The sequence below is a fragment of the Macrobrachium rosenbergii genome, chromosome 9 (genome assembly GCF_040412425.1).
Source record: "Macrobrachium rosenbergii isolate ZJJX-2024 chromosome 9, ASM4041242v1, whole genome shotgun sequence".
Classification (NCBI taxonomy): Eukaryota; Metazoa; Arthropoda; class Malacostraca; order Decapoda; family Palaemonidae; genus Macrobrachium; species Macrobrachium rosenbergii.
The window spans coordinates 31,138,727-31,152,502 of record NC_089749.1 but is presented as its reverse complement, the minus strand read 5'-3'; the positions used below and the strand labels follow the sequence as shown (position 1 = coordinate 31,152,502).

The 13,776-nt window shown below is 35.4% G+C and overlaps 1 protein-coding gene across 2 annotated transcripts in view; it reads right to left on the bottom strand.

The window, feature by feature from the left end:
* The window catches only part of LOC136841672 (homeobox protein aristaless-like 4), a 188,039-nt gene extending 178,729 nt beyond the window's left edge, over nucleotides 1-9,310 (bottom strand). For both annotated transcript variants that reach the window (XM_067108863.1, XM_067108864.1), the window contains exon 1: nucleotides 8,255-9,310. In XM_067108863.1, the coding sequence (XP_066964964.1) occupies nucleotides 8,255-9,176 (922 nt within the window). In that variant the 5' untranslated portion in view covers nucleotides 9,177-9,310. The remainder of the gene's footprint in view (nucleotides 1-8,254) is intronic.
* Between the last annotated feature and the right edge of the window lie 4,466 nt (nucleotides 9,311-13,776).

Here is a 13,776-nt window from a genome sequence, read left to right as displayed (position 1 = left end):
ACCCCCACCCACTCTTGAAACAATGAACATCATAATATTCCGGGAATATGGTAGAAGCTGACTTACGCATTTTTTGAAGTGAGCTACACGACGTGTCAATGGATAAGGGCAGGTAGAATAAAATGTATTTCTAGGTGGTAAAGTAAATGTTGAATATATGACAGAACCATAGATATGTATATATATATATATATATATATCTATATATATATACATATCTATATATATACATAGATATATATATATATATATATATATATATATATATATATATATATATATATATATATATACATATACATACATATACATAGCTTCAAGAGAGACAGGGAGGAATTGGCTAACCAAAAGCTAAATGCATTCATTAACATTCTCCAGTTATTTGACATTGCTCTTCTACTGAAATAATAATTATATGCACGGGAAATGTGTGATCAAATTGTATCCTATGAATAGTTGATAAATTAATCTATACAGCAGCGAATTAAGTGAAATTGCAATTGAATCCATATAATACAAATACGCAAATAATAGACAGGAAAGAGCGCATAAGTATTATCAATGTAAAATTACTTTAAAAAGTGTATCCCAAGTTTCAGAGTGTGTGTGTGTGACCTACTTTATTTTTAATTTTCTTTTTATTTTCTAAGATACCCAGCAGGTTCTGAACTGTGGGTAGATTTTTACACTTGAAAGCACTGAACGCATATCGGTACTAACCACAGATCACAGTAAATGAAATGGCACAGCTCCGAAATGTTAATGCTGCCGACCCAAAGTCAGTACTAAAACCACGGTTTGCAATTAACTTCCGGTCCAGAAACAACAGGCAGACGATTTCGAAGAATCTCCCTCTAAAACTGGAAAGTCGAAATAATGGTCGCTATTACAACTCAGAACGACATCATCCGGTCATAATTATATCAGCTGGATGTATACCTCTTCAATTTTCATGACGCCTCGAATTTTTTGTTCGGAAAGCGCCAGAAGTGTTTAACAAGGCAGTTTCAAAGGTAGTTGAGCGTTACCTTTCTCTATTTATTAGTGTTGAGGGATTTATTACACTCTGTGGGACAATAAATAAAGGTTAAGGGAATCCGCTTTTGATCATTTATTTCTTAGAGCGGTCTTAAGTGAGCATTATGGCAGCGAAGAAACTATACGTAGACTCGTTGTGTAGTTATTATTGTACTATATAAATGACGGACTCCAGCATAACACTTTCGATGTCTTTTTCAGCGCTGGGATTGCACGATCATAGCTTTTTCTATTTCACACTCACACAGATATATATATATATATATATATATATATATATATATATATATATATATATATATATATATATATACGAATATCTTTAAGTATAAATGCAGTTCGGAAGTCGCATCGTTTCATTTCTCTTTACATCATAAATGGCATAAGCAAGTGTATTCAGAATAATATTAAATTATAAATTTATAAATGTTGCACATACTGAACCATGAATCTGAGCGCCCAAAAATTACAACGATAAATTTTGTTAGCAACGTCTCGGTAATCGGAGGATTAACACCAACCGATGAGGTTTTCACTACCCTACTCGTGAGTCGTCTCTATTTTTTATTATCATTATATTTCAGTAGATGAAACCTAATCACATGGAACAAGCACACAGGGGCCACTGACTTGAAATTCAAGGTTCCAAAGATTATGTTGGTTTCAACCTCCCAACGCAGACCCCACACTGCAGCAGTAACTGATCATGATGCAGAGCCAGTGATTTTTCATCGCCCTGGGGGAGACGTGAACCCGCGACATCTGAGTGGCATGCCTCGACACTAACCACAATACCAGCGGACCAGCATTGGCTGTTGGTTGTTGGCAATCCGTAAGTGGCCATTAGGCCTCTTATCCTCTCTTTCACTAACTCACTTGCATGCAGCCTTGGGGTAAGGGTCCGTGCTGGTACAAGGCGGGCTTTATCTATGAGAGGCTTGTGTGGTTGTTACCATTCGAAACAAGAACATATTCTTGTTGTATTCATCTTTATCATCATAAGCCTTATTTGTTTTGAGGGACCTTAGCCCGGCCCTAATTTCAACACGCGTTTGCTCCATCCGGCTCATCCCATTTATTAAACATTACAATTTACAGTTCTACTGATAACTTGTCATTCCATGTCGCAGCTGTTTTTTTTAAATGGATTTGCCTTTAGCCTATGTTTAAACGTCTCTTGAATTTTCGCATTCAGTTTTTTGGGGGCAGCTTATTGAATAATCTGGGTGCTGCCTATTCAAGGTTCCTTTTCCGATAACTGCCGCACCTGACGAGTATTAATGCTTTCCGCGGTATTTCTGTGCGAGGTCTTTTACACATATTGGTATTCTATTCTCTATCCTAATGCATATCAACATATATTATAATAAACTCACCGCCAATTCCATGTGGTGATCACCATATGCATACTTCATAAGTAATGAAAAAAGTTTACCGTGAAATATACACGAATTATCCAAAGTTATTTGCATTTTGTACTACTCTTTCATGTGGAATTTCACTAAACACTAACTAAATATATGATTACCATTAATTGTAAATGTTTGTGCTAGATATTTAAAGTTAGTATAATGTCAGAGCTCTGGAAATCCGTGCCGCACGAGCGGGAACAAGAGAAAAAATGTCCCAGAAAAATGCTCGGCTACAGTTAGTTGTGAAAACTGAATGGGTTTTACTCCCAAAAATGTAATTTGAGACAGACTGTTCGCAAACAAGTATAAAATCACATACTTCATAATGATTAGGCATATGTCCAGTACTTTTAAAACGAACGGAGAGGATCGAGTTCTTACTGACTGTATCTTATATATATATATAAAAAAAAGCCAACTAGTACAATAGAACTTTAAGAACGGCATTATGCAAATTCTCGATTTTCCACTGCTTTGGGTACGGTAGCACCTAAGCATACATGCTTGATACGGGAGGTTTTGACTTTTCTTCATTTATTTATTTATCTATTTATCTACTGACTTATTCATTTATTTATTCTCCTTGAAATTTACGTCGGTTAGCTCTTACGAAATGATTCTGACATTGGAGGTGAAATCTGGGACGGGAATCTGTGGCCGGATAGGCCCTTTTATAACGCTGGGATTCCACGTTTGTCATCTACAGTCCTTTTGGGACTATGACTCTCTGCAAAGACTAAGGTCTGTACAGTACCATCTCTTTTACTGAAGCCCGACAAGTGAGGACTAACAAATTTTATAAACAGACGTCGCCAGCCGATCTTTCGGTAGCCAATCACGATCGGTCTTAAACCTCAGTTTTAGTAGTGTTACTCCAGCGGCTAATGAGCGATCCATCGCCGTTAGTTGTGCATGAAAGCTATTTAACGATCGATAAATCGTGCAGATCTTCGCGAAATTGGATTTTCGCTTAGCTTGACAGCGCTCTTTCTTAACGAGAACTCTCGCCGTCCTCGGGTGTTCCTTGAGTATTTTTAATCCAGGTCTTATTATCACTTAGTGCCCGACAACGATACATGTTAGATCACATACACACACACACACCACCATATATATATATATATATATATATATATATATATATATATATATATATATATATATATATATATATATATATATATATATATATATAGTTTGTGTAATTTTTAATAGCCACAATGCCCTTTCACTTCTCGATTTCTTCACAATTTGGAAACGCTTGTCACTACTAAGCCTAGATCCAAATGAAGATAAAATGGAGATACTCTGACCCCGGCCGAGATACGAACTTGCATCCGGGGTATCAGAACGAGGTAACGTTAATTATACACATATATATAATATGTATAGAGTTTATATATATTATATATATATATATATAATATATATATATAAATAATATATATTATATATATATATATATATATATATAAATAATCTCAGAACACAAATAATACTTTCGGATTCACTTATTCACTTTACCTTGGGAATATATCTTATCTAAAGGGAATTTGAACCTGTGCCTTTCGCATTATATTCTGGTGTACTGTAGACAGTCATGTATAAGTGACAAAACTGTCTGGTAAACCAAGTACCACAAACTCACCAGTCGGCTATCGACGTTAAAGGCACAACTCTTTTGGTTGGGAGTTATTCGCACACTAAATGAATTCGATATTAAAGGGTATTTATGGCTTCACATTTTCTAAAATAAAAAGTCACGCTTATATATAACTGACGAAAGCAACATATATATATGTATGTATATATATATATATATATATATATATATATATATATATATATATATATATATATATATATATATATATATATATATATATATATATATATATGTTATGGATTTGCGCATCAATGATAATCTAGTTATTAAACTCCACTGTACACCTGCGTCATCCAGCCCAGGTGCTGGCTTCTATATACGATACAGAATGAGGTCACCCATTGCGAGCTTCAGGTTGTTACGTAGCCTCCCAATGGTAGGGAATATCAACCTCAGTCCTAATATGTAACTAATTTTTTGACTTATGGGTGTGCCAGTTTAGGATAAAAATATAAACACATATATATGCATATATATATATATATATATATATATATACACACACACACATATATATATATATATATATATATATATATATATATATATATATATATATATATATATATATATATATATATATAAACAGGTTCTAAAAGAAAATACTGTCAGTGGACTCGTTATCTTGAGTTAAGTATACCTTAGTTTAACCAGACCACTGAGCTTTTAACAGCTCTCTTAGGGCTGGCTCGAAGGATTAGATTTATTTTACATGACTAAGAACCAATTGGTTACCTAGCAACGGGACCTACAGCTTCTTGTGGAATCCGAACCACATGGTAGCGAGAAATGAATTTCTATCACCAGAAATAAATTTCTCTTATTCTTCATTGGCCAACGGAGATTCGAACGCGCGGCCAGCAGAGTGCTAGCTGAGAACGGAACCCACCCACCTAATGAAGAACTTCGTTATCTTGAAACGAGGTAGGGGTTTATACCAGGCCCTTATTCCTTTTAGACCAAACCCTTTGGGGTAAGAACCCGTGCTAAAGTAGTCTCTTATTCTTAACTAATCAACAAATGTCTTCAATGCTCGTCAGTGGATTAACATTAGGTATGACGCCAAAAAAAAAGATTTTTTCTATTATGGGCCAAGTACAATACCACAACGTAAACATCTTAGAATCCACAATCATGAAAAAGACCGTTCCGTCGTTAAATATTCAAGGCTTCCTCAATACAAGTGTTTATCGCCTAACTCAGGTAACTGGTTTTCCTCACTTTGTTTTCAGGTATACAAGTTAATCTCTACCTTTCTTTCAAACAGGTGGGTTACATCATGATTTTAACACGCTCCTTTTATTTTGGTGCTTCCGTCTGTGAATATAGTGTTTAGTTTCTAGTAATTTCACTTCCAGAAGAACTGCTATTATATTGTATTTCAAAGTATTTTGTTTTATTAATATGTGATACTAACTTCCATAATATTTTTATATATATACAATAATATTTATATATATATATATATATAATATATATATATATATATATATATATATATATATATATATATATATATATATATATATATATATATATATATATATATATATGAAATGAACACACAGGAACGTGTTTCACAGAATTAAATTTAAATTTTTGACTCACAACGGGACCAAACCCCGGTCTTTCGAGTGAGAGCCCAGGGCGTTAGCAATTCCTCCGCGACTCTCTCTCGAAAGACCAGGATTCGGTCTTGTTATGAGTTAGAATATATATATATATATATATATATATATATATATGAGTTAGAATATATATATATATATATATATATATATATATATATATATATATATAACATCGATAAATTTTCTAAGCATTTAACAAACAAACGTCAGCAACCGATACCAAACCAAGTAAGAGCGAGCACTATGTAACCCATCGGTTCCATAAAAGTTCCCATCTGAGTTGGGAAGGCCTCTACTCCGAAGGTTATTCGGTTGCTCATATCAGATTCTCAAATAATAATAATAATAATACTAATAATAATAATAATAATAATAATAATAATAATAATAATAATAATAATAATAATGCTACGAAATTCACATTCTCGTGAAAAACAGTTTGTCTAATAAAAATCCATAATTATGTAGTAAACTATGTTATTATGTAAAAAATATAAAAGCAAAGACTTTCGAACACCTGAACGGTGCTCCTCATCAGTGTGTACGTTAAAATTTTTATTACACAATAATAATAATAATTACTGTATTTTATTTCAATAATAATATAAATAACATAAATCACGAAGAATATATTAAAACGTTGTCCTTAATCATAATACATTGTATCTGTAATCTAATAATAATAATAATAATAATAATAATAATAATAATAATAATAATAATAATAATAATAATATAAATTTTATGACCAGCATGACACCCAAATTTAATTTTCAAATATAATTCTGAAAAAAACGGTGTCAGAATCATGTTCTCTTTCGCAAAGAAAAGGACACTGCCACTGTAGTCGTTCCAAAATCAACAAGGTCACTGAAATGTACAAAATGCATCTCGAAATTTGAACATTATTCAGGATATGAAGAAAAAAATTCAGCTAAGCGATTTTTAACATTGAGTTGATTTTTCTTCATTAAAGCTAGTATAGTATTCACAACAATATCATAGTTGGTATAAATAAAAAATATATAGCAACAGCAGAAGTTAAATAAACGCTTATCAGTATATACTAAACATAAAAATGCAATGGAAACACCAATAATAATAATAATAATAATAATAATAATAATAATAATAATAATAATAATAATAATAATAATAATAATAATACATTCGGTTTAACATGTAAAATATGGCAGGTGAGGTAACTTCCTTTTGTGTGTTTTTGGATGCCACTTTTTCTTGAAAACATTTACTTTCACTGATAATATTTACAGCAAATATCTTATGACACTGAAGGACCGATGAGCGATATAGCCACTGTTAACGCTAGCTTTGACCTTTGTTTAGCTCGTTCTCGGGGAAATGATTAAAAATATCTAGACCAATATCAATGAATATAAATATGTATCATGCATCATACTTTCTTAGAAACAGCACTCGGAACGAAAATATCTTTAACACTGATTTCTCAACTCCGTGGCTCTTCGATAATTTCAGAGAAGTAGTATTTCTGAATACAGTCTCAACGCTACTTACTTTTCTTCCCGAAAATCCCTTATGCTTTGAAAAGATTATTTCGCTAAAAAAAATTATAACGATAACGAAAGAAAGAGTTACAAAAAGAGATTATTAAGAAGCATAAAAAGGACAACCAAACAAAAGTTATACGAAAAATAAATACACGGAAAAATAAACTAGTTTTCAGCGAGGATGTCACAGGGTTGTTTTTCAGTTTGAAGTCATATACAGCTGTAAGTCATGGCGGAATTTTATCATAAATAAAAACAACAACAACAATTACAATTTTCAGCCATTTTTAGATGTATAGACTTGTAATGTTTGTAAATCTAAGTGAATATTCTTATGACATGGCATGTTGCTATAATAATAATAATAATAACAACAGAGTTTGCATTGTGTGTTACGGTTTTATGTTAAGGCAGTTACTACCTAATATAACAATCACAAAAATATGAGAGGGCATCTACTTTCATAATTTGTCATGTTTATGTAAATATATATTTTCACTGCATGTAGCCTACAATCATCTACTATGATTGCAGTAATTCCATAAAAAAATCAAAATGATATTTACAAATACTGAAATCGCAAAAAATAACAAAATATATGGCAATGATATGAAATGTATTAAAATGCATTAATGTACAGCTTTTGTTGATGTTGCTGTATAGATATTGTACATTTCCATTCATCAACCTTTTTCCTCCGGCGTGGCATAAAATGCGATTTACAAAGAAACTTTAGAAAATACACGAAATGGTCATTAACAATTTTTACAGCAATAGAAAAAACAAAAATATGTTGTAAACGACATATTGGGAGTGAACATTAAATTTTAAAACATGCTAAAAAGATTTTTTTCGCTGTTAATAAAGAATAAAAAAAGGGTGAAAATGAGTAAAATTGCAGTGCATAGTAAATTAATTAAATAAATAAAAATGAACGAATTTATCAATCCCAGTTGGGTGCAGTTACTGTCTCCTTACCTGGTGTATTCGTCAGACGCTCATCCTCATCTGTGGGGGACTTCCTTGCAGCCATCAGCCTGGCAGCATTGCATCCTACGGAAGGAGATAAGGATCCCATGATAGGATGAGAAACACTACCCAGGAGGGCGGCACTAACTTGTGGGGGAGGGGGAGGGGGTGGGCTACCATGGGACGAGGACGAAGGAGACGCATTGTTTCTGAGGCCTGTTTCCCGGTCTTGGTCTTTGTTTCCTAAGCTGCTGCTGTTATTGTTGATCAGGTCCTGCGAACTGCTGACGGAGGTGTCGCCGTTGGGTAAACCGTCCGACGGCTCCGATTTGATCGGCAGAGGCGAGTCGTCGTGGTCGGTGACGGTGCTGGCGAGGTTCCCTTCGTTACCGTCGGGCGTCGTAGTCGAGCTCCTGGCCTTCGTCAGCGTCAAGTTGGCGGCCTCCTCCTGCATATCAGAAGCTTCGACGTCGACCTCTTCGTCCTCCTCGTCCCCGTGGACACTTGGGGTTTGGCGGTCGTCGTCGGCCGATAACCTTCGGCGTCTCTTTGGGCTGATATTTTCGAAACGTCTCGGGGACGAAGGAGACGGTGATCTGGGCGATGACGGATGCTGATGGAGAGTCAGAGGCGGCAGCTGGGCAGGGGCGCGATGTGCCATCAGCAGGGGCAGAGGGTAAGGCAAGCCGGCCGTCGTTATGGGGACAGGCGGGTACCTGGGCAGATCCAGAGGTAAGCCGAGGGGCAAGGCCGGATGGGACATCGCTATTCTCAGGTCGTGAGGACCTGAGGAGTCGGATTCGGTCCCTCCGCCGGGAGTTTCTGAGCGCATCGGGTCGGGCCTCGCCGCTGACTGGGCCAAGTACTGAACGCTGAGAGCGCTCTTGGTCGGATCAAAGGACTTGGAGACGAACTCGGTCAGTTTTTCCATCGTGTGAGGACTTCCGGAAGTTTCCTGGACCCCTCTGACAATATCGAAGAATCGATTGAGGTTTAATTTAGCCTAATTAATTAAAAGAAAGCCAAAACATATTCAACAAGTGTCAACTTCAGAACATGCTCCAACACTTTAGAGAAAATAATCCTTCTCCTTCGAAGAACACTTCCAGTGACCAGTTAAGAACCACAAAATTCAAAGGATCTCCTTTTCTTTACTGAACTTTGTCATCCACTTCAATAACAATGATTAAACCCGACGGCTTAATGTTTCTAATTATATAATGTACAGAGGAAGCAGTTCGTCCACCGACAGAAACTTCTAAGTCACGCTTGCTTCTTCTCAGGCGTCCCAGCGTTCAACCAGGCCGGAACCCGTGACAATAGTGGTATAAGTTAACTAATGTGAGTGTATTTAAGCCAAAAACACATGAATTGGATCACTTGTCGGTCAGGATTGGCACTCAACCCATCTTCCACCAATCAGGGGTCGTCTCCATCACTGATACAAAATGGTGGGCGGGGATTCAGGTACCAGCAATTTGCCCAAGTGCCAACTATACACATTTCTATTGGTATATTTTATACACACTTTCAATTAACACAGCTCACTTCAGAAATTTGAGTGGTAATTTCTCAATAATATAGAAAGACACTGACTTATTTCAAAGAAAAAATAGCTACCACCACCGAAAAAATATTGATTAATGAAATGTAACTTCTGTTATGTGAGCGCTACCGCAAAGTGGTAGGCGTGGCCAAGCAATCAGTGGGCGGAGTCTGCGTACGCACTTCCCCTCGGTTGGCGGCAAAAGTTCCTCAAAACCGGTTAGAGGGGATCAAGATCCCGCTATGAGATGGGTGAACTGTCCTTTCATTGATTTATAATTCAATGATAATTAGGTAGTTCAATGATTCGCTATTTGGTAACTCGCTTCATTAATTCTAGACAATTTTTTTCGTTCCATTCTTTGGTTCTCGGTCGCGCTGCCATAAGCAGAAAAGATAATCAAAATGTTATTACACTCGATTGCAGAGGCTAACGAGGCTTTTTCACAGCTCTCAGTGTTGCACATTTCATCGACTGTTAGTCGTTATTGATAAATGCATTTCAGTAGAAAACCTTAGCGATGAACAGTCTTTAATAGGTTAAGCTTAACTGTTCCCAATTTGGTGTCTTGTAGCCCAAGGTGCCAAGGCAACTTTCAGGGGGTCACAGAAAAATTTTGGCGATTTGGGGGACCACAGGCTCAATGAAGGAGGCCACAGAACTACCACCGTGCTGCCTCTGAAATTTCAGCTCTACATGTAGTTCAACTGTATATTTTAAAATTTCCTTTTTAAATTTTGTTAAACGTTGTCATAGATATAGTTATTTGCATTAATCTAAATTTTGGTCTCTTACAATCTGCCAGCTTTGTTTGTGACTTCTGTCGACTACCGTATTTATTGGCATCGTTTGTCTCTAACAACCACAGACTCCATATTGCAAAATTGCCTCAGCGATAAGGACCCACTGCATAAATTCGGTAAAACGCTAATTTGAATTTTTTTTTTATTCTGCTTTAAGATATACTTTTTTTGCCAAAAGTGATAATCTTTTAAAGGTCATTCATTTTCTGGGTGCCAATAGAAGCTTTTTTATGATTCTATATCAGAAAAACAAACACGATTGTCAATGACTGTTATATTGAACACAAAATATTTTTGGTTTGAACATGCAGAATTAATGTGCCGTTAAAAATACAATGATAGTTCTATGCATCTTATTATAATGTTGTAGTCCTTTTTTCCACTAATGGTGTATGGGCCACAGGAGGCCGCAGAAATATTCAAGGTTCTAAGGGCCATAAACTAAAAAAGGTTGGAGCTACTGGATTAGAGCATTACTAGAGTATTTTGGGTCATAATCTTAACTGACGGGGTATCAGTGCTAACTTCCACTTCCATATTATTTTACTTCATTTCAATGCGTTGCCATAATTCTGAATTTCCTAATTACTATTTTTTGTGAAGACATACTTCAGCAAGGGTTTTATTTTAATGGCAGTATTTTAACATGATATAACTTGTACTGTATATACAGTATTCAACTATCTATACAGAGCGGCAGCATAATATGGAGAATTATTAGGACTTTTTTTATACGGAATAAAGGGAGAGAGTAGAGCGGTATACACTTACTCCATTTCACACGACTGACAAAAGCACAAACACATGATTTAAAAGTGGAGAGGGATTTACAAATATAAATTAAATGGTTAGGTAAATGCAAGAATCAATAACCGCTAAATAATATGAGGTCCATCAACCGAGGCTAATTCATAAGGATACGGTTAATCTTCCTTTAAATAAGTTACATAAAGACTCTCTTTACTAATTATTTGATTTTCATGGCGCGATATATGAATCAATACACTGCTGCTGTGTATTAACATATGCAGTTTAGATACCCATGTTTGTGTTTGGTACGAGTGAAGTCTAATAAGGACTATACGTGCCCATGGTTCCTTTTTTCATACCTTTCGAACAGCTAGCACATATGTATATTCTTTACATCATACGTCATCCCCCGCCTCTTAATTCCGGCTATCATAATATGAATAGGCCTACAGTATAGGAATGGGAGGAAAGAGAAGGTGGGAGAGGGAGAGTGGCATATTTTACATACGCGCACACACGCAAATATCATTATATATATATATATATATATATATATATATATATATATATATATATATATATATATATATATATATATATATATACATATCTTATTTTCACATACTAAACTAGTGTTATACTGACAAGAGCAAATCATTTTATAATTATCTAGTTATTATTTTTTACAGATCATCTTAAATAAGGCCAAGAATTATATACACAAATCTTGATATGACTGGCGCAACAGAGAAAACAGATTTTCCAGGTATTCTTACGTTATTACGTAAATTACGTTTGTGGTCATGCAACTGTTATTATAGTAATATTAACAGTAATAACAGACGTGATATTTAGTACGGTTTGTATCTTTAGTTAACTAAGAAAAAGACTAGTTATCATTTTTAGGGGTACCGCTCATACCGAAGTGAGCAGGCAGCGCACTGGAAAATCCAGTTTACAATTTAGAGCCATCTTTTGTCCTCTCGCAAATTGAACATAAGATTCCACGCGCCTTCTTTTACTTTACAGATAGAATTTCATGTACCTCCCATTACTTAACTCGCAGGGTTTCATGCGTCTTCCGATATTTAAGAAGAAAGCGCTCCATGCACCCTTCATTACTGAGCGGTAACTTCACGCGTCCTTTGTTCCTTAACAAGGATATGTTCATGTTTTCGACCAAGGCAAAAGGCAATTTGTCTTTCTTTAGCCAGAAAAACAAGATTTTATACTTATTCCTTCAGTATGAAAACGATTTCCTTTGCTGTCTTCTGTTATTCAACAAAAGAGTTTTTACATGCCCTTTATTTCTTGAAAATATTTCTCGTGTTTTTCTTCGCTTAACAGATACCATTTGAAACTTCTCCTTTTTCTGATATTCAACAAAAATCCCACCATGACCTCGAGCGTCCTACGGAATATATTCAAAAGGACTTTCATGAAACCGCCCTTACCTAACACAGCTAAGTCATGAATTCCGTTTCTTTAGGAAATGTCGTTGCTTAAACAATTTTCTGTGCCCTCCGCTATTTGACTTGAATGACTTGGTGTCTGTGTTTTCTGACGCTTCAAAAAAATCAACATTAGCTGCATTCCGCAACTCATATTTAACTTTAAGAACCCTCCATTATTCAAAGTTACCGTTATGTGCCATTCAATTCTTGCCAAAGATAAACCTCAGCGCCTTTCGATGCTTGTGAAAAATGAAGTCTAGAGAGAGACAGTCACTTAAGAACAACTTCCGATTGAAAAAAGCTCATTGCAAGCAGTTGAATTCGCTTTTAAGAAACTCAAACTCCGATCCATTTCAAAGAGGCATTTGGCATTTGTTATCAGTATTTTCCTTCCCCTCCATCTGGATAAGACACTCTCCACTCCACTACAAAGAATAATTCCTTTTTTCACTTTATTTTGAAAGCCCCCATATTTGGACGCTTGAAGTCTCTCCACCCCTCTGTTACAAAGTGGCCCCTTCCCTCTCTTCATAAAAAGAGCCGCCTTCCTCTCTTTAAACAGTCCTTTTCAACCTGTATTCTTCAGAGCTATTTTTCGCTCTTTTCAACAGAGGATTCGGTGATCGATTGTCTCTTTCCTTTCTTCCTTCGGAGAATGTTTTTATTATTATTATTATTATTATTATTATTATTATTATTATTATTATTATTATTGATGCTAATATTTTTATTCGTATCTGGATTCTTATTTCCAATTTTTTCGTTAACTTCAAAGATGAGAAACTTAAATAATTCAGTGGGACCATGATGGGGAGAGCAAAAGGCCCAAACTAGTCACTGCAAGTAACACACACACAAAAAACTCGCCTACGAAAAGGGAAGGGGGAATGCGCACCGCTCCAGGAAGAGCAAAGATTGAACTAGTTTTCATTCTTTCTTAGCTAATAGACCTAGAGTTGAATTCTAGCGCACGCTGGT